This window comes from Penicillium malachiteum (genome assembly GCF_028827825.1).
Source record: "Penicillium malachiteum strain IBT 17515 chromosome Unknown utg000004l:1.0-4883003.0:1.0-4884900.0, whole genome shotgun sequence".
NCBI lineage: Eukaryota > Fungi > Ascomycota > Eurotiomycetes > Eurotiales > Aspergillaceae > Penicillium > Penicillium malachiteum.
The window spans coordinates 4691146-4717278 of NW_026643097.1; the positions used below are offsets into that span (position 1 = coordinate 4691146).

Consider the following 26133-nt stretch of genomic DNA (forward strand, 5'->3'; position numbering starts at 1 on the left):
CGGGGTCTTGACAGAGCTCTGCCATGAATCATACAGGCAGCCGAGTTCCCGCATGGTATTCAAGACCGTTCTTAGCCTCATTTTTGATGCCTCATAAACTTCGCTATCATCGCCAAGCGAAAGGCTACGAAGAGTCCCCTCAGATTCATCCAGAGTCATTATGAATTCTTTCTTCAGCAACGTGTTTAATAGCTCTAAGTCACCCTGGGAGGCAATCATTAGAATCGGAGACCATCATCCACCCTCCATGGGGTTTGCACCTTGGTCTGCCAAAATACGTATAGTATGGTTTAGAAAAAGCTTCCCGGCGAGAGTAAACTTCGCAGCAAGCGTGATAGATGAGAGGCAGCTTCGATGAATTCTACTCCAATGGAGGATCGAGACATCATCACGTTCGGCTATGCGTGACCAATTCAAATAGATCATAGGCTCTGTGAACAAACAATCCACCTTCCCTGGTAAATCAACGGGCCAGAAGGAGATATCACCCAAGGTGGCGACGTGCGTGTGCCAGTGATTTGCCGCATAGATCAAAAAATGTTGCTTCATGGCGGTTTCTTCGGTCAGATCTTTAGTCTGATTAAGAAGCAGGTTGACTGTCTTTGCTGCCAACATCTCATGAGCAGCGATCTCAGAGAAACGGCATCCCTCGCTGTCATAGGAATCCTTTGGTACAACGAGAATTCCTTCACAGAAAAGTGAGCCAGTCGAACAATATCATCTGATATGGCAAGGAGCGATGTTGTGCATATAGAGATGACAAATTCGCGTGATCGTAGTGGTACTGAAGAGCTAACAGTTTCCACATGTAAGAGAGCAGCGGCAAAGGCACAGAGCATCAGCACCTGGCGCGCAAAGGATTGATTCTTCTCCCGCTTGATCCTATCCACAATACCTTGATAAGTGTCTTTGAGCGTTTGTGGAATTGTACGCAATGCGGATCTGATAGCCTCATCTGTGTGACAATCTTTGAATCGTTTGAGCTGGCGATCAGCCCATCAAAACCGCCTGGTGTGAAATGCAAGTCAGCAAGGCCTTTTATAAAGCGACATTCCAGACTCCACTTCTAGCAACATACCGCTCTCCATTATTCAATAATGCATCAACAATGTCGAATTTGATGTCTTTACCTGTGTCTCGCAGCTCTTCTTCCTCAAGTGCTGCATGGACAAAAGTTTCCACGTCCTTCGCTAGCTTTTCTTCCAAATTAATTGACGGGAAATGTTCCATTGCTCTCTTGATATCCTGCTCCGGTCGGCCCGTAGCCAGAATATGAATGTTCTTTTTGTGGGCCTCAGAAAGGTCAATCAAGAGAGAAAAAAGGTGTGGCCTCTCCTTTCCATTCATCGGGTATTCGTCCAAGGCATCCAGCACCACAAAGAAATCACTTTGGATGTCCGAAACTACATCCTGAAGCATAGTAGTTATAGTTTCTCGGCTGGGCCGACCTCCTTTCTTCGAATTCACCTCCCAACATTGTCTAACTGAAGCTGGTAAGGGACTTTGACTTAATTGTCGGATCAAAGAGCTCATCATCATTCCCACACTCTGAGAGTCATGCTGGGTGCCTTCAAAATACCAATAACCCAGCGACTTGGATGAGTCTTTTTTACAGAGCTCTTCGATGTCTTTGATGACCGTAGAACTAAGACTATCAGATTTGAAAAATAAATAGACTGGAAATACTTACCAGAGGACAGATTTACCACAACCGACTATACAAAAGAAGAAACTGTTAGTTGCGTTTTCATAATAATGAAATGGAAAATAATACCAACTCCGTGGAGCCAGAGCACACTTCCAGGGAAGGCTTTCCAGTCCTTGTACTCCTGCGAATCAAGAAGCCAGGTACCAGTGTCTGGTGTTCGGCACTCTTGCATTATCTGATGGGGGGGGCCGAGTAGTCAAAACTGGAGACCCACGCCATGATCTTACTCTCTTCGTCATCTAGAAAAACCAATTAGCTGACATAAATTTCAGGTTGGGTTGGAGAGACAATTGACATACTCAAAATCTTCGAGTAGACCTTTTTCGATAAGGCGAGGATTTCATCCACATCGTCAAGGATCTTTTGCGCTCGCGCACGGTCACCTGCCTACTATCAGTGACTAATCTGAGGTCCTTTCATAGAGGAACCTACGGAGTGTATTGACAAAGTCAACCCATTTATTTGCATCGAGGTGTTGCGACTCAATCGTTGCTTTCAATTGAGTGAGATGCTGCTCGTCGATTCCTTTGACACTCCTCACGATACGACCTAGAGAATTGTCAATGGTGGGTGTGATAGAAGAACTCCGGTAGACTAACCAAAGGTATTCTTTTGTTGAACTTTGGTCGCTTCGGCTGTATAATCGAGGATGGCCGTATACACCTGAACGAGAGCGCGATCAAAGTTCTGACCTCCATCTACCTTGCGATTGCGATAATGCGTATCAACCAGAGCGTAATAGGCAAGATTTTCGGCTAGATACTCTGAAGATGCAAACATTGCATCTCTCCGCTCGATGTTGGTTGAAACCATCTTATTCAAAAGTCAGTGGGTAATCTGGCACCGTGTGAAAGGGGGAAAAAGCTTCAGTGTTGGTTAGATGAAGTCTTACCGTCAAACCGAGGGACACGTCCGCCCACGCAGCTGATGCTAAATTAATAAATAGTCAAATTTTATTCTTTGACAATGGCGAAGATGCGGATGTAAGAGAAGACTCACCCTTCCCAGTTGGGTCAAAGGCTACAATTTTGGCGATGAGATCTCGAGCCTGCAAGGCCGCGTTGAGAATCTTCTCTGCTCCATCGCGTATATTGATATCATCTCCGTTCTTGCGTTTCCCTTTGAGGCCACCTTCTGCCACTCGGTGTATTTTTCTCGAGTCTGATCTATGACACCATTAATAGCATCTGTCGTTGAGCCTGTCTGGCCTTGAGAGACGAGCTTTTGGCGGTCCTCATCCAACCTGTCGAATGCCTCTTTCCAAAGATCGGGGTTTTCGGGCTTCTCTTCGGCTACCGTGGTCTTTACGCTTGAATTAGCAGCCTTTACTGGAGGTACCTTATCGGGGACGCGAGCAGGGCGCGGGGGATGATCTTCCTCATCATTCCGATCACCTTTACCGCAGCAAAGTAACTTCATCGTAGGGGTTTTTTTCGAGGAGGAAGGCGTGCAGAGGGAGTTCCCATCTGCTGTTGACCTTCAGCCCCCATGAACTGAGAGTGGGCCCCATTCTCCACATCGGCCCGACGCGCGCGGCACTGCTGTCACGACTCACACCATTGACACCACCTGGGCAGTCATGTTGTCCAATATGTACGGAATCTACGGATTATATGTGCATCCATGGATGTATTCAAAAAATATCTCAGACATTAATAGCGCATTGCTCAGGGACTCGGATGAGATGTGCTTCGTATCAACATTGCAAACTCAACTGGATATTTTATCATTCCCTATACAAAATTCGATCTACTGACTTGTCTCAGCTTTATATTATTTCATAGATTTAGCTTGTGATTGATTCATTCCCGAGGTCTGCATATCACATTGTGTTTATTCCAAAGCTTAAGTTCGGCTCTTCAGCTGCGTCTCAACAGCATCGTCTGTAGGCTGGTGCTCGGAGTGTATCTCAAATCCGAGCACAACTTCGGCGCCTCGCATCATTCTAACGCGATAAAAGGAGAGATTTGTGGATGTGGTCATCGTTTCAGTGAATATTGGCCATCGGTGCTCGCTTTTTCGTCTCCATGGGCGCGGGTCCATGAGTATGCCATAGGCTTCGCAGAAGAAAAAAAGACTATATACAATATAAGCTATCTCTTGCGGTTACTTTCACTTCAGATATCTCTCACTTCATCTAGACTACAGTGGCGTTAAAAAGGTTTGCAGCAGAATCTTTACCGCCTTACTTTCCGCCTTCCTAATGAAGCCTGCCACCCATTGAGATATACCTCGAATACCTAAGACTGCGCAGCCCATTTTTAGAAACAATAGAGTAACTACAGTACAGATGTCTTTAGCTGACTAATATGCCCCAAAATCTATAAGATATCATTAGAAATGGTCTTTGATTGAAAAGTTCGTAGACTGATTGAATCTTCCCCCGGCAGAATTAGCGGCAGAATTAGCGGCAGAATATAGGCGGTAAAAATCGTGTTGCAAACTTATTTAACCTGACTGCAGCTAAATTAGGCTTAGCGTAAAGCACTACCACTGGAAATCATACAGATTCATACTCCGCTATTTCACTTCACAACTCTTCAACCTTGCACCACTTGTTGATAAATCATTGCCAAGTAGGGACTACGCAATTCGTAAGATCTATCTCATTTCACAAACACTCAACAGGTTTCCCATAATACCTTTGCGCAAGCCACCTACATTTACACTCAACTGGCCAATCATGGCAGACCATGAACAAGATGGTACTAACCATCCTAGGTGTCCCTATGTGGTCAGAAATATCATAAAACTCCAACTAAAGACACCATTTGATGGACAAACAATAGACGTCAAAATAACCAAGGTCTTTGAACCGTTTACCTGTTCCTCTGCGATGGTTGTTCGACCAGTCTGCCCTACTACCACTTGGGAAAGTGATATGGTACTGAAACTCTTCGACCGACGTTTTGCAACAGAAGCCAGAAAAGATGATAGACTTAGTCCTTGGACTTCGGATATCGAACAAAATTATCATCAGTTCATTCTCGATGGTCATGCAGCGAAACTTGTTGCCGAGCTAACCGCTGATAAAGATTTGCCCGATTGGAATTTTGGTACCTGGAATTCTTCTCAAGATGAAACCTATTTGCATGACTATATACAAGGTCTCTATGAGACAGAAATTGAAGCATACAACATACTAGCCGATATACAAGGGTACGACATACCACGACTCTTTTCGTGTGTGACAATGCCTACTACTAGTAGTAGCTCTACCATAACGCAGAATAATCTACTTAGTGAATATACCAACATCTCTGGAATCCTTTTGCAGTATATTGAAGGGTTTCCTTTAACCAATATCGCTATATGCGCCCCAAGGGATAGCTAGCAAAGTATCTGTGAAGACGCCATTCGAATCGTTAATCTTGTCGGTGATAGAGGAATACTAAACGAGGATGTCAAGACGAGGAATTTTGTTGTGCAAAGTTGCCCAGAAAATCGATTCCACGTTTTCATGATTGATTTCGCGTTATGCAACTTCCGTGAAAAATATCCAGGTGAAGACGAATGGGAAGAGTGCAAGTCATGGCAGGATGAAGAAGGGGCAGTTGGATTTGTTATGCAGAAGAAGCTGCCAGGTGGATTCGTGTACCATCGATCTGCTCGATACAAAAAGCTGGATGAGAAATACGGAATGGATGGCTGAGCTCAGCATGATTTCTATTTTGGTTCTCAAACCTCGCGTGGGTTGGCCAGTAAAAGATTAATAGCTCTATTACGATCTGTGGAGGCCAGGTCTGTAGGCCACCTGATCCTCCGTTAGATATCACATTGTCCCTCAACACAACACACCGTGAAACATCATTCACAGAGCACACAGGGCACATTCTATTCCCGATTTCGGGTCGTCGATCACTATCTCCAAAAAGAGACCCTGCTACACCCAAGGCGATGAATCTTGTCCCGTCGGGGTGAAGTAAAACCGGGCCGTCATCCATGTTAGAACGAGAAGAAAGGTCAAATCCGAAGAGAAAAATGAATTGAAATACGATTTGGAATGAAAATAGCCGGATGAACGGGGTCCTATAATAAAAATTTGAATAAACCAGCCAGGCCTTGCGCGTAAAGGGTAGAGCTTCATCCAATCAATTAAGATGTGAAGACGCCAGCAAATAAGAGCCGATACCCGCTCTACCTTCTTCGCGCGACCGTGATGATTAATAAAGAAGACCTTCGCTTCCAACCTTGGAATCTTCCAAGGTTGTAGATTACTAAGAGATCGAAACTTGAAATAAAATAAGTTTATATCAGTATACTCGATGCTACTCGATGCTACTCGATGCTACTGTACCTAATATCCGGAATTTTGTTTTTCCATGTCGGATAAGTGAAAGTTGGTTCGGATAAATAGAGGATCCGGCCTTTCACCAGTTAGCGGAAATGCTACAAGTCCATGTGAGTACTTGAGACTTATACTGGTAGACTTACACGCTTGGAAGTGAAAGATACTACTACCCATACGTTACAAACTGTTCTTATACCCTAGACCTCCTTTACTACTCATTTGCAATTTTCCAAGTTTTCTCGCCTGACAAAACATGCACATACATACGGACCTCGGAGTTAAGTAGGTGACATTGGAACCCGTGGCAGTCACCTCTACTGACTGGGTATTTAAAGATGACTGCTAGAGAAAATGTGAATACACGAGTACATCCGAGGTCATGATGTTCAGCATTACTGCAGCCGAGATTTAATCTACAGTACGAACTTAGATTGAGAGAAATGGTTCATCTGAGCGCTTGATTGCGGATTAGACAATACTAGTATTTTTGACTAGCGACTGTAGTGCTGAAGTAACTAGCGGGCAATTGCAGTCCAAATCGCCAGTTTCACCGAAAGAGACAAAATAAAAAGGTGAAACATAATTTCGCACCAATGCCACGGGTATCATATTCAACACCATACCAAATTGCACATCCAGTGCAATGGTCCAAGACCCAGTGGAAACAGAGGCCGACCCTCAACAGAACAAAAAATAGCCGGAAGGAGGGTGAAGAAACATGATTTGATTCGTGGATTCCACGAGACAGAAATGAAGATCTAACACATGCAAATGCAAGACATATGCAAGGTAGTAAGTAAGAAAAAGAAAAAATTAAGAAAGAAAACCTGCTGCTATCGTAGGCTAGCAGGGAAATAAAAAGGAAAAGAAAAAAGAAAAGTAAAAGAGCCCCAAAAAATGAAACAAGAACGCATCGAATCATCACAAACCCATGGTATCGAGAATAGAAAACAGGTGACTCCCAGGTCTAGCGAAAGAATAGAAAAGAAACAACCAGGAACGCAAACCAGCCGGTACCTCTATGGTCATAACGTAGGAATAAGAAAGGCGTCAAGAAAAAAATGGCTCTCCCTTCCTTTGGCCCCTGATGAACCCAGCATCACAGATCGTCCAAGGGGTATACAAATGAGAAACTCCCGACGCCCGATCGGGATATGAATCCAGAAATGTAGCGTATAGTAAGAAAAAGATAGGGAAGAGAGAGAGAGATAAAAGGGAGATCCAAGGTGTTGTACAAGGATGCACGAGCAAATTAATCCAAGTCAACACAGTTGACTGGACAACTCGGCGAAGGACGGTTCTGTGGCGGGGGTATCAGCGCGAGATAGGAGAATCGCGCAGAGCTGGTAGGAAGGGAGGCTCTCGAATGATGTATGTTGAATCATTCAAGAAGAAGTGAAAATCGTCGCATGGTCGAGTCAATTTGAAATTACTCGTCTTCATCGGCTGAGCCACTGTCTTTCTCGCCCTTGTGCACCTTCTTGTGTCGGCGCAAGTTTGAAACCACGGAAAAGTGTCGCCCACATCCTGCAACATCACAAGCAAATGCTGTATTTCATAATTAGCACCAAGATTTCGTCTGTTTCTTCGTTTCCTTGTGGTCGGTTGTTTGAACTTACGCTTCTCGCCAGTGTGACTGTACATGTGTGTTTGCAACGAAGAAGGACGGGTAAATCGCTTGTCGCAGACCTTGCACTTGTGCTTCTTTTGGGTGTTTGAGGGCATCTTGGAGCTGAATTGGCTCATCATGGACTGAGGACCGGGAGGCGCACTTCCAGCCAGAAGGCTAGTAGGGCGAGGAAGTGTGCGGGACTCGTAAGATTCCGAAGTTGTGGAGCTGTAGTCGGTAACTGAAGAATCCACAGAGCCTACTGAGGCACTGTAGTAGGGGTAATTTCCACCCGATGAAATTGAAGAGGCGGAAGAGTGAGCTGAAGGAAATCCATAGGAATCGGTAGCAGATCCGCGCGAACCACGAGGACCATAAATGTTACGGGGTGTCAAATCCTGGCTTAGCGCTACCATCCCGCGGCTAGCGTCGAGCGCATCACCGAATGTGGGAGCGGCTCCTTGAGATTGAGTTGAGCCCACGCGAGCATCTCTGTAAAATCCACACGTCAGATATTCGGTTCTAGGTAAAATTGTAGATTATAAAAACCGAAAGCACTCACGAGTGGGACATGCGACGAGCGTCCTGGGGTTGGGATGGGTGAATTGGAGCGTAGCTAACTGGAGCGTAGCTGGCGGGTTGAAAGTTGCTCATAGGGGGTGCGGTTGTGTATGTTGAAGGCTGTTCGAAACCAGTGCGAGGGACCTCGTGTTGCATGGCCATCACCTCTGGGCCATAACCGGTGGGTGTGTAGTTGCTACCTGGCACCAAGGAAGGCGCAGAGACGGGAATATTGGGGTATGGCATGGACATGGGGGCTGCTCGACCAACTTCCTCGGTCTTCACGGGGTTGATAGGGATGCTGGCCCCATTGCCCATGGAGGTAGCATAGATGGGAGGAGTCGAGTGGGAAGTGGTATGCGCGGCGGCCCAAGGGTCTGTGAATTGTGGTGTATTGTGGTGGTAAACATTATCGAAGCTCATGCCGCCATAAGAGCGGTTCTGGTTTTCAATGACCATCGTCATGGAGAATATGGTCGCGTACTAGAGTCGCGAACCGGAGGTTTTTTTTTTGTTTTTTTTTTGGACCGAACAAAGAGGATTCAAGGGAGGATCTTTGGAAGTTAAGTTCGGGCAGGTGCGAATGTGTGTGTGTATATGATCGACTTTAGGTCCGAAGGTGAAGAGATGAAGATCCTCTTGAATTTTGGGATTAAAAAAAATTATAAGGGAAAAGTAGAAGCAGTCTGGGGAAGGGGATCGGCGAAGCTTAAGAAGGGACAAACAGTATAAGATGTGAGGCACGATATCCAGAGCCACTGACGTCCCTCGGGGACGGTTGCAGATCGTTTGGAAATAATACAGGTAATTTTTCATTTTTGGGGGGAGGATATAATTTTTTAAATTTTTATATTATTTTTTTAAAAACAAATAAATAATATTTTTCGCCTTTTTCCTTTTTCCCATAATCTCAAAAAAATTCCTTTTATAATTATTTCATCTTGCAGGAATTGGACTGCTGTAGTGTAGAAAGTGGACTCTCCACGGGAACCAGTTCCTCGGACCCTCCTTTCATTTTGGTTTCTAAATGCTCTAGCACGAGGGTAAAATACTACAGGTTTCGGAATTCTATATGAAATATATGAAATTGCTACATTAATACTAGATTAGGCTGAGGAATGGAAGATCTAAAGAATTTACTTATTTAAACGCGCCGTAAGAATGTGTGTTTTGTTTTAAGAGTCAAAATACTAGAACTCGTAACTATGAATTGGCCTCCGGGATCGGACTTGGTTATAGGGAGTTATTATCCAAAATAAAAATTAATTCATGATAACTACCATATAACTAGAGAAAAAAATAAAAAAGGGGACATCTCAAAAAGCAGTGACCTCAGAACCAAATAAAATAAAACAGAAAAGAAATTAAAAGGTGGATATCGAGGCAGTGTTTCCAGGTACTCGTACACTACATAGGGGGGAATGTCCCGCACAGACTAACAGGGCGGCCGATGAGTGGTCCACCTGTGCCGTGTCTGAGGAGACACTAAGACCCAATTTGGGTTAAAAATGAATAAATAATAATTTCAAGAAATATTATATTCAACAAAAAAAGGGGACGCCAAGGAATAAACTCACGGTGCAGCGACCAAGGTTCGCCCTGACTGTGTTTCAAGGTAGCGGGGAGAAAGATCCCATACGTCAAGGGTATACCCGTTCTGGGGATGGATTTTTGATGCTATCCAAAGTTCTAGTTGATATTTCACCTTAATATCTTATCTATTTATCTCAAATCATTCTCTTTCTTTTTTTTCCTTTCAAAGAATTCATCCAAACTCAAATTATCAATTCAAAAAAAAAAAGGTAAAATCCTTGATGCATTGAAGCTTTGAACCCCTTCACCAGTTAGGGTTGGCCACTTGAGCCATGGCTCTCAGTCAAACCCAAATGTGGGAGGGGCCCACGGGGACAAATTTGGGTCCATCATGATTGGTGGATAAGAGACCCTCTTTGGAGGCAAAAAGAATCAAAGGAAAAGAAAAAAAATTTATGACGATGCCCCAGCCATACAACTGTATGTGGGGGTCGGAGTAGAGGGCCTTTGACACGGCCCAGGGTTAGTTTAGCGTGGGCAGACCTTACTTCCAGTCGAGGATTTTCAATACTCCGTAAAAGTAATAAAATAATAATGAAAAAAAAGAGAATTTAATAGTTTAAAATCCATTTGGTCTGTAATCTCCCCCCGACCACTATCTATTTTCCCCCCAACGCGACTTATCGATTCAATAGCCTATACATTATTGACGCCTACATTCTCCCTCATTTTACTGTATGTACGGAGTATTACTATGTACACTTGGGAGTAAATGGGTTAGAGAAAAAAAGGGTCAAGGAATTCTCTTTGGACTATGTTCAAAAATGCGCATGATGACGACGATGTACACCCCACGCTCCTCTCATCCCACCTGTTTCGTAGCATTTTTGCCATTTTCCTCCTTACCCCATCGCGACCCATCGCCGTGTGGAGGATGTACGATGCACCGAATAAACTCCACATTTGAAAATAAAATTGTTCGGACTTAGTCCAGTCCATCCTCATGTATACTTTGTACTCCGTTACACCAATAGATCGTACCATTCTATAGAGGGGTAAAGAAGAAAGTTGTACGGCACCACGGGATAGGGTGAGTCAAGAAAGGTCCCAAAGAGGCTTCCCGTGATGACGGAATGCCGGATTTTTCTCCTGCAAATTCGGGTCTCTCAATTTGCCGGCCATGCGATCTGTATCACTTTCCAGGGTCAAGAGAGTAAAAAAAAATAATAAGGAAAAAGAAAAAGAGAAAGAAAAAGAAAAATATAAAAAAAAGACCCTCCGTGCGACGGGGAAGATCCGGAATGAAATCCAGCCATAGGTATTCCGTATAAAAAGCCATATTCTCAAGTCGTTCTAACCTCGTATTTGACTATCACATCTTTCTGCTCGGAGCTGCAAGCCATGGCCACACTTGTCTCTCTCTCTCCGGAGTAAGTGTGAAAAAAGAGAGGGGGAATGAAGTGGACCAGCTGAACACCGACGTCAGAGGGCGGACCAGCGCATCCCGCCATGGGGACATTAGCGGCGCGGCTCCTGCAATAGCGCGGCAGATGCGACTTTTCTTGGCTTGAAATCGAACACATCACACACCCTTAAAAAGTCCTGAGCTCAGGGTTTGAACTCCGTACTCCGTGACCCTCGTAAATATGTAATTTCTTCCCGGCCTATAGTTCCAAAAATTCCCCCACGGTGGCCCCGAAATCTCCTAAAATCCCAATGTTAAGGTCCCCAAATATATGAAATCCCCGAGAAAGCAACAAGCTTCGTGATCACAAGGATCTGTGTTACAATGCCGAGGGAGGCTGAAGAACAGATGTTTTCCCGAGAATTAACTTTGAACCATACCTCTTTCATCTCGTGGCTTTCTTCAAACAAGAATGATCTTTCCATGGATTAGGTGTAATTAGGTGTGTATTGAACTATACACTGGACTCCCACAATTTACTACTAGTAGTACCTAGGTAGTGACTATGTATGTGTTATGGAGTATGTGTATACTAATCTAATCTATACATACTAGTAGCAACCTCTGAACTATCCTAGGTACTCCATACCTGTAGTAATAACAATAGTCATAACTTCAAGCTGTGGTTCTGTTACCACGGGCAGGAGATGTATCACTCCGAACAACTCTCCAGGGCCAACCAATTCAGCCAAAGGGGATCATAGGAGCAGCCACCGCCACGGGTGGGGAGCTATCGGAAATCACCCTGCTGCCGGAACCATGGACATCAACTCAAAATCATTTGATGTGAGTCTGTGAGTTCCCCTGCCATACCATCATTGGCCTCTCCGCATCCCCCGTTCGTGCAGAGACAACGCCACGGGCGTTCCATGGTTTGAAAGATTTTCCAGAAAATGGAGCACCACAAAATCAAAAAAGCCACATTGAGAGATTCAAAGAGGTTCACCGGATATGGCAAGTCTGGAAATTACCCATGGATCCCACAAGCGTTCCTTGATCGCGACCGTGGGTCATATTCTATTGCATGCCGAACATTTGAACATTACCTATGGAGGATTTCCAGGGGCAAAGCGGGAACACTGGAGTAATTTGAAAGGAGTAGTTGGAGTAAACTATTGACATACCGTTAAATGACTCCAATTACCCTATTGTTCCGGAGATCGTGAACCAGATTCTAATATTGTGATCATCTCTATAGTCGATTTCTTGGGGGGGCTGTGTATTCTTCATCCGTCCACTCCAGAGCTGGATACTCGGAGTAGTTCTCCATACATGTACTAGTCACGCACTACTAGTACGGGGGGGAAGATCGATTTCCCATAGAAAAAAGTAGTACTCCATTATACTCCATAGTAATTCCAGAAAGAAAATAAAATATTATAAAAAATCACCTAACATTTTCAAGTCCTTTAGGGTCTGGCCGAGCCCCGCCAATGGAGCCGATTGATGAATCTAGACAGATGTCGGGCTGGAGCGCCGCACCGCGCTTGGGCACATCAGGTACCGATACGGAGGATGTGTGTCCCCAACATATGAAATTCACTTCGTACTCTGTTGACCCAATTGACCTAATAGAGCGAAAGACCCGTTCAACTTCCCGTGGCTTTTTGTCAGTGCGCGAACTGGGAAAAATAAAATACAAAAACAAAAAACAAGCAACCACCACCCTTTCAGCCATCCCGTGTTTTGTTATGTTGTTGGCCCACCCGACATTCACCGGCAGGACCTGCTGGATGAATTGCATCATGATTTCTTTTCTTAAGGAGAAATGAAAAGGGGAAAAGGAGGTTTTCAATAATTTTTTGGGGCGCAGTAAAACATCATGACCCTAAGCCTTGTTTCAGAAATTTCAAACACCGTAGTGCTCCTTTCTTTTTTTTTGTCTTTGTTTTTAATAAAGTCCCCCCCAGTATATCTCAAACGATGACATATCCCCCCTCTTTAAACACTTGAACCTAATATGCAAGCATAAGGTGACCTCGATGCGACCGTTGGGAGGGGCCGGTCATCCACACATGGGTTACATGGAGAGCCGGATAGACAGAGTATACTCCGTAGGTGAAGATCGAATGTTAAAATCTATGAATTTATTGAATTTATTTTTTTTGTATACAACTTGGACCTTGAACCTGTTTTTTTCTCTTGGTCCTCTTCAACTCCACTTCCCTTCATACTCCGTAGATGGTTAGAAAAGGGAAGAGGTCCATGCTACACGGAAGGTATGTGGAGCATCACTATGGAGTACGAGTTCCCATATCAGAATGAAGCATCATAATACTCCGTAAATAATAACACTTGGCTACAGATAACATGATAATAATAGTAACATCTCAATTACGAACATTTGAAACTAACCAAACAAACTTCAAATGTTGAACTCCATATACTCCGTATGGAGTATATTAAGCACGTAGTACATAATAACGAGGTGATATATCAGATCAAAGCTAAGAAAAAAAAAGAGACGCGTTCAAGCTGACCGCTTTTCTATCCCACTTAACCAAGAAAGGAACAGCGTCGACTGGAACACGGCTCACCCTTCTCATGACGCGTCTCAAATCAAGCACCTGGTCTTGCCCCCCAACCCAATATGGTAAGTCTGCCCAGAGACCGGGATCCCGGCTTCTTCTACTACGGAAAACTCTCACCTTTTCCGAGAAACGCGCTGAAAATTCAGTCCTAAAAAGGGCGGTCAAGATGTACTAGATTGAATTTTGTTTCCCCCGCTGAATTGTCGGAGATATACTTACAGATATGTATAAATTGGAGCTACGAAACATTGGAAATGCGGGACACCTCGGATAGAAAGAGAGTCCTGGAGAGGGGGAAACTCCTTGAAGCGAGATCAAAGCATGGGATAACGCATCTGATGAAGAGGAAGAAAAAAATTTAATATGGATTCATCCCATCTATGAGGTTTGATTTCGTACATGCATCTACATGTATGACACGAGATAAAAGTAAACGATGAACACCTAGCATCTGACGATCTACTCATTCACGCCATGACGATGATCGCCTTCACCACCGTCATAGCCCTACGAGGATGAAAGGAAATCTTAGCAGTGTCGGGCTAAATCGGTGACCCACTTGACTCCTCTGTACTAGTGCACATAATCCTCCCCCGGTCGATACAAGACTGGACTAGTGTTGATTATGAATTAATTGATTTATTATTATTTATTATTCCTTTGATGAAATCTCATATGCAAGCCTCAACACAATTCCCATGACGTGTATTAATATAAAGTTCAAATATTTCCTATCATTCATCAACACGCATATGGGATGAGTGGTTAGAATTCGATGTGGTACCAGGTGCTTAACGTTACTAAATCCATGTAAATGCCCAGGTGCGCCTGGTGGGTCAGTGGAAATCCGAGTCGTGTCCTCCGTAATCCGTACTTACGAAACAGCCAGGGCATCTGTCATCTGCACGGGGCTCCGATCTTGGCGGTGTCCACACGGCAGATCGTCAAAGAGATTGTCCTCTAAATTCTAAGGTTGACTTTTTTATTTGATCTGAGGCGTACGGAGTATAGGAAGATACCGTTCGGAATTATTTGATGAGCCCGATGACCGACGTTGCATTGATGGAGTATGGAGTAAATCTTGGCGTAAAGGTTCTAAAGAAAGTACAGAAAACAAATTTATCCAATAAGAATAAGGGGAAGCAAATGGTAATACGTAGTGTCATGGGAACAAGATCGAGTCAACTGGTTTTGTTTCTATAGATAGAAAAAAAAATATTAAATTAAATGGATAAATCCACCACCATGAAACATGCAGCATTGAACAAGAACCACACTTCCCTCTTCGAGCCAGTCGAACTTATATCCACTGTACCAAACTTGAAAAAGAAAGAGAAGGTGAAGCGCGGTTGTGTCCCACTACGGTTAAATTGGCTAAATGGTAAAGTTGGGCGACGACAAGAGCATCCACCACCCCGTATTGAGGAAAAACGAAACAGGATATGACGGAAAGCTCATAAAACCACAATCACTAAAAGAGTTATAAACAAATGGTGATTGGTCCAATGTCATTTCCACATCTTCCCCCAATCCACACACCATCCACACCCGATACCGGAATCCCCCAAAAAATAATCCACTAGGAGGGGGTTAATCCATATAGTTTAACTGGGTAACTGGGGGGAGGGGGCACTACCGCATTGATCCACTGAATCCACATTCTTGTATATTTGTGCAGAGTCCTTTTGAACTAGTGTCGACATAATGCTCAATATGGTTAAGTGCACTCCACTGAAAGACGGCAGATAGTCGATAGCCGAGCTTGGCACTTGAGGATCGACCAATTGAATTATTAGTATAAGAAGAGTCCCACTTGGAGCTGACGCGTGCTCGTCCCGTGCAGCGTTGGCTTGTTCAATGGGATGAATGGTATGGGAAAAGAGACGCTGCCTCCTCTTCCCATTTTAAGTCGGTAAAAAGGCAAATTCAAGCATATCCAAGATGTGCCTGGTTTTCAAGTTCTATTTATGATCATGAACTGTGATCTATGGTTCTTATGTAAATAGTTACGTGGATTTAATTTATCTCGTATTTTTTCATTTGATCGTATTTTGGATTTTCCTTTTTTTGGTCTTATTTTTTTTAAACAATAATTAGGCTTTTATAATGCATATTTTAGAATGTCAATCAACGTCCCCGTCAGCTTACACTAAGAGGGGGAAAAGACGAGGCTTGACGCCAATGACGTGATGGGGCCCCCGAGTACCGGAGTAGTCTACCAGAACTGGAGTACCCTCTAGCCCTTGATCCCCGCAAAGCCCGTTGGTCTGGTCCCCTAGGCTTATGATCCCTGCGTGCGATCCTGGTGGATCCCCCATTTTTTTTACACTAAGAACACTGCCACCTTCAGGGTCAACGCTAATCACACTCTGAAACGTCCGGCGCATCTTGAAGGGTGGATCCAAGCCGGTCACTTCCTCCCGAATTGGGCTCTATCGGAATTTCCTCGATCATGACTGGTTCTTCATTTGACTGTCCACCCCCAACCGTTCGAGATCGAAATGGACACTCTCTCGTGACTGACGCTTCCAAGTAAAAATTGGAATTTTTTTTATTTTTTTCTCGAACCGAACTCCACGGGAGATCCAATTTCCTCTCATCTCACTTTCCTTGTCCCAAACTTCTATGAACCGTTCCAAAGGTGTGGTATATGGAGCTCTAGCTATCCTTCTTCTGGCAGGCAGTAAGCTTTGTTGACGGGGGGTGCCGACATACTCATTTCGCTTTTTCCTCATTCATTACGTATATCGATTCTTTGCTTCCCAAGGAGACTTGAGAACTTACCGGCGGAAAACCTCGGGGCTCATATCCCGCGATATCATTTGTTCTCTGTTCATATGTGTTTTACTTTCTCCGTGGTAGGACATTTGAATGCACGTATGTACGGAGTACTCCGTACTTTGTTTACGTATACATAATTCCCGGGAAGAGTATCGCGTACTACACACCATATTTAGATATCCATGGGAAGCTTTTTTGTTTCTGTAAGTCTACCGATTTGGTTATTGGAATAACCCCGCCATGAGGTTATCTGACTCCGACTGGTTCCTGTTAATATTTCCGATCGTATCAATCAATCCAAAACTTAAACTTCTTCTGATCTCTCATCCGAATATACGGTGTGCGTTGTGGTGTACACAATAACGTGGGCTCGGTGTTACCCACCAACATCGTATATCCTGCATATTCCAAGGTTCTCTGTTCGGACCTCAGAGTAGCCTCAAAACCCTTACCCAGAAATCAGGATCAAGCTTCCCCCTGGCACAGACAGTGCAGAAAGCGGATCGCGTCGCCGCTTGGCACATGTCATTTGCTGTCCCGTCTGGGGGCGAGAGTTACCTATTGTGGGTTGTAGACCGCGTCTGCATCATGAGGTTGACGAAGCAAAGGGGTAGATGACAGGGGGCCTGTTACAGAATGACATCTTTAACGTGGCCTCAGCAGAATGCCTAACGATGAGGCAATGGAGGCTACCTGATCCTGACTCGGTCGATCCACTAGAATAACACCCCTCACAGCTCATGCTGGACGTGCCGCACCGTCATTGTTGATGCAGGGTCTCGGCTCCCTTGCAAGGGGATTTGTGTATCTGCACATGTGTATTTCCAAGGTTTTCCAAGGTTCTTTGCAGTGAAGTGTCGCGTTGCCCGGTCAGGAAACTGAAAGTGAGCTGAACCATGTGTTTCTTCGATGTGATCAGGCGCTCTCGTCTGGAGTATTGTAAAAAGGCACTGCATGACCCCCAGGGCTGGAGGTAGCATTGACTCCGAGTCGTAGTCCTCACATTGTTGGTCATCTAGTCAATGCACAATGCTACTAAACCTGATCCCTGTCATTTCCAAGGTTGCGCACTACGACACATTCCTCTTTCGAATATGATTGGTTCTGAAACTATGAATATCTTTCCGGCCTTGATCTTCTCACATGAATCCGCGGTATCTCGCATGCTTGACAGGCAACGAACACAAGGGTTTTGTCGAATTACATTCAGACATCTGGAATTCCTCTTTTACAAAGTACGGGGTAAGATATGCATCCATGCATCTAGTAATATGTACCGGACTCCGAGTACAGTTACAGCATGGACCAAAAATCGAAAAAAAAAATTTCTTAGTTCCCATTGAATGAATCCATGTTGAAAGAAGCTGTCGAAGTGGGGATCCAAGCGCCCTCGGAGTTCCTGGTATGCGCCGGAAACGCCCCCACGATCTCTGATAGAACCATTTCATAAGATAATAGAAAATTCTATTCACGAACGCTCCATTCAGATCCATGGTCCTTGTAGCGAACATTGTGAACTCAACAACGGCTTGATAATCCACAAAAGCCACCATTCAGCCGTGTCCGCCGCCACCACAGTGAGAAGTGTGTATAGCCAAGAAGAACCTGAAGAGTTTTTTTTAAAAAATCGAAAATGGGAAAATTAAAATCACAAATAGACCCAAACTCTAAAACTTCGATCCTCAAAACGGGACAGACCCTGAAAATCCACCAGAAAAAAAAAAGCCACGAAAAAGGGGGGCCAGGAAACAATCAGAGCCCCTCTTGATGGGACTTGAGGACCCATTCGCTTGGGTCGTGTACGAAGTAGGCAAACTTGAACCTCGAACTTGGAACTTGGAAGTGTATGTATGTTGCTGTGTAACGCGCCCATTATCTCAGGCCCCCGGGGTCTGTGTGCAATGAATACAAGTTTCAAGGCAACGAATACATAGCCCTAGAGATGATCTAGCACAAGGCTGGATGTACAGGGGAACTGAGCACTCTGTTCTCCGTACGGGATACCTGCCTCTATTGATGCAGATGCTAGGACTCCATTCCCCGGTTCAGAAAGGAGAACTATGATTGGATTGAAATTCGATATCGAATTCAGGGGGAGGCTGTGTTGGATGGACAGTCCAACGACACATGCGCATATTCTGATACGGGACACGGGAGGATTGGAATTTCTTTTTTTTTCAACTGCTGTATTTGGATTTTAAAATTAAGTTGGAATTAGTTTGAATTCTTATTTTATTTTGTTCGATGTCCACTATGAAATTTACTAGTGGTATACCTCAGACACGGTTGACGAGGACATTGCTTCAAGGCCCTGGAAGTGACTGCTTAGTAGCATTTCAGTAGTAATATGCAGTAAGAATGTACTCTCTCTCTCCGCCTCGTAATCGCTCCTAGGCATCACCTGTACTCCGTAAAACCCAAAATCCTAATGTACATATAAGTTCACAAGTTAAGACAAAAAGAAATCATACATATACCCCACAGGTAAAGCAAAAAAATTAAAAATTAATCCAATAAAGGGAAAAAAAAAAGGGTCTGAAACTTTTCCATTGATCTTTTGATGTATTCTCAATCCACTATTGGTTCCCGCGTCGAAGTGAATTATCGCGCAAATCCCCACATCCAAGGTACGCCTGACGTTCTCCCTATTAGAGAGTAATAGAGCTTACGCGGCCACTGACTATGCCAAGACCTCCCCACGGCAAGCTTAGGCATTTGGCGCTTCTTGGCACTTCACTCATGTTGGAGTTTGGAGTTGGAAAAAAAAGGGAAATAAAAAGGGGAAAAAAAAAAAAGTATGTGGACTCCCTGCGTAAGGATAAAATAGTATCAAAATAAAATAAAATAATTATTCCTGGTATGTATTTCGTACTGCGTTACGAAAACTTGCGTCAATGAACTTTTCCTTCTCCCGGCCCCTCCCTGGTGGTTATTACGACTCTCTGCGCTGTTTTTCTATTTTTGCGAATCCTGGTGGCAAACTCCAGGAAAGATGATGCAAAGGAGAAAATGAAAAAGGGGGGTTGGTGTAGGATTCCCCCCATCTATCTGAAATTTGTCTGCTTTTTCATCTATGAACATTACCTGTGATATAGTGATGTACGCGTGGTCATGTAGTCATGAGTACTAGTAACTAGTACTTCTAGTGTTATACCTTAAATCGTACCTACTAGGTAGAACTCGGAGGTATACAGTAGATCCTGGTATAATCACTGATTCTGCAGAATTCGAACCCTAGTTACTCACCCTAGACAGGAAGAAGATATTCAGGATTGACACTGATTTTCGTGTCAAGGAGAGCGATCACTGCCCAATTTCTCCGGTGTCATGTTGCTTAGCCGTCGATTGTTCCAGGGTCTGGCGCGATCGTGGCGGCGATCAACTCTATGTTGAACTACTAGTAGATCATTTTAAAATCAACGAGCCGAGATCGTACTACACCTTGGCATATCAATTTTGGAAGTTTGATATACTATGTACCATTGATTTCATCCTTGATATTTTCACTACTACTACTAGTCATTTAATCTCAATGTTCTTTTGTAACAAACATTCGAGTTGGGATTAATAGCAAGATTACTAATTATCCTCACCCGGGCGCGGCACTAAATATATGTTCATTCAAGTTCAAGTTTCGGGCTCTACTAGTAGTGCACCAACATCAATCATGCCCAGGTGATGATCATTGAGATCGCATGATCACATGGGCAACATTAAATCGATGCACGTCGGCAAGTCAAGTAGTTTGTACTTCAAGTTGGAAAATTTTGGAATGAAAAAAAAAAATGAAAAAATGAGATGCTACTACCTAGTGGTACTCTTGGAAAATCGAAGCACTGACATGGAGTAGTACCCGCCTCATACTAGTAGTCGTGACTGCCAGTGTGAAATATATTAAATTTAAACCTTCAAGTGGTTCCAAGGTTCTTGCACTAGTAGAGGAGTAAATGTTGTTTTCATTATATGGTTGGGTAGTATTCAACGGTCGCAAGTGAAGACTATTCAGGATCACGCGAGCCAGGGAACAGCAGGTAGGTCGCCTGGACAGGCGCAACTACCGTATCATAGAACTGTTGTCGGAACTGCGAGAAACTAAACTGCTTGTATAGATCTCGACCTTGAAAAGAGTATTTCACACATCTCTCAGCTGCATATCCATATGGATCCCCCGCCAAGCGATATACTTCGTCCAGATGACCCAGTGCAGCTTGGTAGTCATCCAACAGTGATGATGACACTGTATTATCGCCACCTGCTGTAGCAAATCGTTTATTAATGCATAACTCAATAAGAAAAATGCCAAGCGAAAATATGGTTCGGTTTGGAATCAGATTCCTTAAATTCTCTCCGGCGAAATCCTCTGCTGTAATTTTTGCACCCGGCGAGAAGATATATGAGCTGCAAGGGTGTCGGGATAGTACTTCGTGACCTGTGCCCGTCTTCTCAAGGAAGATGTTCACTTGTCTATAGTCCCAATTGTCATTGAACCAGGAGCTGCCGCTGAGGTGTAGAACCGACCAAGCGACCGAGGCTGCGATACCGTATCTTTGTTTTGTAGATAGTAAAAGCCACGGTCGGCTTTGAGATAACTCCCGATCTGATTCAAAGAGAGATCTGAGGGAAACTGGTTCAATGATACGGGAAAGATCTGCTTGGTTATAACTTGAGTCGAGAAGAAATCGTCGTTTCTGATCTTCATCGGGATCTTCCAGAATGCCTTGCAGCTGCAAAGGATCAATAGCAGTACACAGTGTAGTGCAAAGGCTAGTTATGTTGGAGCTTGTGGTCGAGGAGACACTTTTAGTCGAGGATGGAGAATTCAAATATCTAGACGAGCTGGAAAGAATAGAGGCTGTTAAAACGACACCACACTAGTTAGCAACAACCTAACATCGGGAAATCGTGGTCCACGGGTACTTACTCTTCTCCTCTGTCGCAGGTTGTGGTGTTGGAATATGTGAGCTGGAGCGACTGCGTTTGAAATGTGTCACAAGAGATCGCATGGATAGGGATGGCGATGGCTCTCTTGTTGGTGTGTTTGATGTATTTGTTGGAATCAATAGCGCGGATGTAGAGTCATTCTTCTTGGGAGGTGTGTCTAGAGTGAAACAGAGCTTCTGCCAAGAATTGGACTGATGCAACGGGGTAGCGTATGAGACCGCAACCTTGAAAGGCTTTGATTCAGTAGACTCGTACGCCTCCCAGTCAAGATAGATGCCGGCTTCATGAGCAGGCGAGCATGGACAGCTAAATCCATATTCAAGAGCCCGATGCAGGGATGCCAAGCACATGCGAATGGAATCACAGCGCTGTATATTAAATCGACGTTTCAAATACTGAACCTTGATGCTATCGTCTTCAGCCGGTATCTCAGGTATCTCTAGAGACCTCCTCAAGTCATCATTCCAATTTCTAAGATCCTCGACCACTTTATTCCGCTTCTTGGTACTGAAGCTGTGTTTTACTCTGCGCCATTCCCATTGGAACTTATCGGACATTCCGGCTGGCTACGCGAAGAGGTCAGTCAGACTAAGTTTCGCATAAATAGCTTAGCTTTTGCAGTGTTATACCTTGCCAATACTATCCACCTCAAGATTCCTTAAAAGAATAGCCGTAACCTCATCCATGCGCCGAACGATGAGCAGCAACTCCCGAGATATACTCGGGAATTGTCTTTCAAAGCATTCACGCAGCTCCTCTCCTGTTGGCTCAGCCCCAAGGCCGATATTGGCGAGTGTGGTCTGTAGATGTCGGTTCTGGAGTATCAAGTCGGTTCGAAAGGTTTCTATCGAAGTACGGTAATGCCGAAAAGCCTCGAAGGGCTCGGCATATTTCTCTAGAGCCCATATTGCAAGAGGTATACCACCTAGAACAAGACCTGTGACTTCCATTAGGGATGGGAATACTCAAGAGGAGTAAGCGTAGAGTGAGGGGTATCGCCATGTGAAGCTGATTTTGGCGCCCAGTTGGGAATAGTAAGCGGGGGTTATCTCCTATCCCTAACTGTCAGATGATACTTCACTTCAAATTCCTTAACAATAATACCATTCTGCCATCGCTCTAATACTCGGACACTAGGCTCATATCACACAGGCAGAGGTATCATTTTGATGATGGTACTGAGGATTTACTACTTTATGATCTCAAAATGACTGATGATCCAGTAAATGTACCCTTACACATCGGGTCTCTTTCATCAGCATATCGGCATTGCTTTGTGCTATACGGGAAATTTCTCCTAGCTCTCGACAGGAAAGACCGCGACTCCACAGCGATCAGTCTAGACCAGACGGATGTTGCGCAGATCATAGACGGGTACGGGAGGGCCAAGATTTGGGGTAACCAGACCAAGGTGGTTTTACCAGAAAGGGCACGAGGCTCTTTAGATGACACCCTTCGCTATGATGATGAGCTGAAGAGTCTAGTCAGAGGTATTCTCATTCGACTGGGTGCCCTCCTGGACCAAGGTAAGAGTTCATACCACGTTTATCACGACTGTCAACTGACCAACGCGGAGTAACGCGCATCATTCAGAGGGAAAGCGATGCCGATGAATCAGATGGCTCATTAAGTAGTGTGAGCGCTGAATCGGACTCTGATGGCAAAGTCCAGCCTCCCAAGAGGATACCGAGGATCCGATTGCTTGTTCAGCAAATCTTGGCTCAGATTCGGTCGCTTTTCGATCTTTCCTCTCTGCTTCGACGCCCCAAGCTTGCAGGTCGATATATCACCTCGGTTAACACAAAAGCAAAAGAAAGGATGATCAGCGTAGATACACTTCCATTGGCTACTGCCTTCACGTCTCTGGATGAGAGTCACATACTGGAAAAAGTGCTACAGTGGCGCGGTCTTACAAAGAGCGGGCGCGATATCGAGTTTGAGGGAGAAGAAGTCGCCCCCGTGAACCAGACATTCAACGCAGGTCACATCGAGGACATATCGTGGTTTTGTGAACGTTTCGCGAGAGCAAATACCAGACGAAGGGAGCAACTTCAACATTGGACTGATCATCCATACGACGTGACCCGGGAAGTAACCAACGCCATTGATGCAATATCTGAGCCAGACCCAGAGTTTTCTGCAAGAAAGGGTCAGAGGCTATTGAAGGACGAAGAATCTGCTTCTCAGGCACAGGGTCGTAGCATTCAATCACAGGCGCCCAAATCTACCACGTCAAAGGCCTTTTCCTTAGCAAATAGGTCCGACGTCTTCGATACCAAAACAAATACACGATCGCGAACCATTTATGCCCCGACGACAATCGGTCAAGGACGATCAAACTCCGTGCCAGATCCACCAAAGACAATAGAAGAAGACATTTTCTTTACGTGTCCCTATTGCAAGATGAAGCTGGACTCTAGCGAGATGAAGAACAGACAATCATGGAAGTAAGAAAAAACTCGGGAAATGGGTCATTACTTGCAGGATACCAGGTACTAACATCAAATGAAATCTAGACGTCATGTTTTCCGCGATCTTCGCCCGTATGTGTGCACATTTGATAACTGTCAAAATGCTGGGAAGCTCTACGTGAGTCGGCATGAATGGATCTACCATGAATTGCAGATTCACCGGCGTAAGTTTGTGTGCCAGGAGTGTGATAAAGCATACCCAGGAAGAAAAGAGTTGGCAAAACACCTGGATCAGCATCATGCCGGATCAATCCCACCAAATCGATTAGAGATTTTCCTCGACCTCTGCGAGCGTCAGATTGATCTCTCGGATGATCAGATAGAGGCATGCCTTATCTGTGGACAGGAACTCACACTGCACGAACTTCAAGGACATATCGGTGGACACATGGAGGATCTTGCGCTATTTGTGCTACCAAGTACTAGCGAGGACAACGAAGAGCAAGGGTCAAAAGCTTCAGTTCAAGTTGTGAAACTGAATTCTCAAGGCAGCAAGAGTGAATACGACTCAGAATTATCATTTGATACCTTGTCTGAGCATGCAAGCCCCCAGGATCTAGCTGAGTTTTCAGATGAAGACGCAGCAGATCCCAGTTCCCTTTCTAAAGAAATACCGACACTGCACCCAGATAATGACTGGATGGCGCGTTTTGACCCACGGCCACCGCAGTTTCAGTCTCAGCTCTCTGGCTTGGCATCAGGAATCTCTGTCCCTGGAAATGCGTCAACAAAACAACTCACCGAAGATGACGATATTACAAATATTACACTCAATCATTGGGCAGTTGATATATTTAGCAGTATTGCCAGTAAGACAAGGCTGCCGGGATCATTCGAGAAGTAAAGACTATCCATTTATTCAAATTGATCTATACCACCTCTACTGATAGTGCCGCAGGGGCGAGTGCTTTGGCGATAACCATGTTGGACTCAAGCAGATCCTCCAGGAGCAGGGATTCGTGAAACTTTTCCAATTGTAAGTATTCAGCGTTTAAAAATACTAACTAGGTATTGAGTATCCATCTAGCTCTTATTGATCTTTTTTTAGAGTTGATGATCCTGGATCCGAGAGTGACTTTAATGTCGATTTTTATCTGCGGGAGAAAGATCTTCGCGCTCGAATTATGTGCAAGGTCAAACCTCTCGCTCGACCAAGTGAACACTTCTGTTTGTCTCTCAACAAGCTGGAGGTTATTCGGAAAGAGTCTTACCTCCAGCTATGTCGGAGAAGAAATTCAGGCAATGAGTTAGTATTGTGGGCACGTATCCCATTCACCACCATGGAATGTAAGAAAAACAGTCTACACATACAAAATATAAGAATTGAATAACTGAAATGGATACTATCTAGCTCTGGTCGTAACCTTCTGCACATTTCTGGCTCTTCGCTCTGCAGATAAAGGATGGCCAGTTGAAGATATTCGAGACTATTACCTGGATGGTGAAGAGGAGTTGTATGGAGGGTGAGTCAATCTACCTATCTGATGGAATATTCGCAAAGTTAAGGTTTCCAGTAAATTTGAATTTGTCGAGGATTGTTCTTTATATGCTCTTCGTGTTTTTCGCGATGAAATTAGCGGGGCTGTTCGATTGCAAGCTTCCGTGTACGATGGTCCAAAGAAAAAGTAGGTTCATGCATCAGATGCCACAACTTTGGAGTGATGGTTTCTCATACTTAATACTGGACACAGTGCTCCCGTCTGGACTGCATTCATCACTCACCATCTGAATCGAAATTATTGGTTGAAAGTAAAAGACGAGAGAACGGTGATAGTGCCTGATTTGAAGCCTATCATTTTCATGATGCCCGAGGACTATACCCCCGAGACAACCGAAAACGGAGAGCATATTCTCAAGTTCACTTCTAAAAGTGGTACGTGTATACCATATGACCTTTTCTTGGATAGTTAAGACCACTGACAAATACTATAAAGATGCGAGTGACTTCATAAACATAATAGCGGTGGCTAGAGGTGGTTTCTAATCGTGTTCGACATGGGACTTCCTGTTAAATGACCTCTACATCTCAAGTAGGAGAACTTGAAGAAATGTAAATTTGAAACCTTTCAAGACTTCTGTGATTCCTCCCAAGGTTTAGCTAGAATTGGCACGAATAGGAACTTGAACCTCAGGGTGTGCCAGTGGTGGCTTCATGTTACGGCAAGTATCATTATACGAGTTTTCTAATTAAATGCGCATGTGTAAAAAAGGATTCCTCCAGGATGAATGATCCATTGAAATG

The 26133-nt window shown here is 44.4% G+C and overlaps 6 protein-coding genes across 6 annotated transcripts; 3 read left to right on the forward strand and 3 right to left on the reverse strand.

The window, feature by feature from the left end:
- Positions 1-537: 537 nt before the first annotated feature.
- N7483_009831 (uncharacterized protein) lies at positions 538-864 on the forward strand (the record flags this gene model as incomplete). The annotated part of the gene is made up of 2 exons (XM_057093258.1): positions 538-698; positions 816-864. 2 exons carry the CDS (start codon positions 538-540, stop codon positions 862-864), a joined length of 210 nt encoding a protein of 69 aa, XP_056944432.1.
- Positions 865-998: 134 nt separating this feature from the next.
- N7483_009832 (uncharacterized protein) lies at positions 999-3127 on the reverse strand (the record flags this gene model as incomplete). The annotated part of the gene is made up of 12 exons (XM_057093259.1): positions 999-1008; positions 1079-1410; positions 1546-1645; positions 1691-1715; positions 1775-1858; positions 1936-1947; positions 2008-2091; positions 2141-2257; positions 2308-2521; positions 2601-2638; positions 2708-2874; positions 2952-3127. The coding sequence occupies 12 exons, from the start codon at positions 3125-3127 to the stop codon at positions 999-1001; spliced, it is 1359 nt and encodes a 452-aa protein (XP_056944433.1).
- A 1264-nt stretch (positions 3128-4391) lies between these two features.
- On the forward strand, positions 4392-5360 carry N7483_009833 (uncharacterized protein; the record flags this gene model as incomplete). The annotated part of the gene is made up of 2 exons (XM_057093260.1): positions 4392-4867; positions 5093-5360. 2 exons carry the CDS (start codon positions 4392-4394, stop codon positions 5358-5360), a joined length of 744 nt encoding a protein of 247 aa, XP_056944434.1.
- A 2068-nt stretch (positions 5361-7428) lies between these two features.
- On the reverse strand, positions 7429-8634 carry N7483_009834 (C2H2-type zinc finger protein; the record flags this gene model as incomplete). Its single annotated transcript, XM_057093261.1, has 3 exons — positions 7429-7547; positions 7619-8100; positions 8171-8634. 3 exons carry the CDS (start codon positions 8632-8634, stop codon positions 7429-7431), a joined length of 1065 nt encoding a protein of 354 aa, XP_056944435.1.
- An 11843-nt stretch (positions 8635-20477) lies between these two features.
- On the reverse strand, positions 20478-22370 carry N7483_009835 (uncharacterized protein; the record flags this gene model as incomplete). Its single annotated transcript, XM_057093262.1, has 3 exons — positions 20478-21331; positions 21401-21986; positions 22050-22370. The coding sequence occupies 3 exons, from the start codon at positions 22368-22370 to the stop codon at positions 20478-20480; spliced, it is 1761 nt and encodes a 586-aa protein (XP_056944436.1).
- Positions 22371-22627: 257 nt separating this feature from the next.
- On the forward strand, positions 22628-25875 carry N7483_009836 (C2H2 type zinc finger domain protein; the record flags this gene model as incomplete). Its single annotated transcript, XM_057093263.1, has 9 exons — positions 22628-22946; positions 22997-23867; positions 23937-24731; positions 24790-24867; positions 24940-25178; positions 25243-25354; positions 25406-25516; positions 25583-25764; positions 25853-25875. The coding sequence occupies 9 exons, from the start codon at positions 22628-22630 to the stop codon at positions 25873-25875; spliced, it is 2730 nt and encodes a 909-aa protein (XP_056944437.1).
- Between the last annotated feature and the right edge of the window lie 258 nt (positions 25876-26133).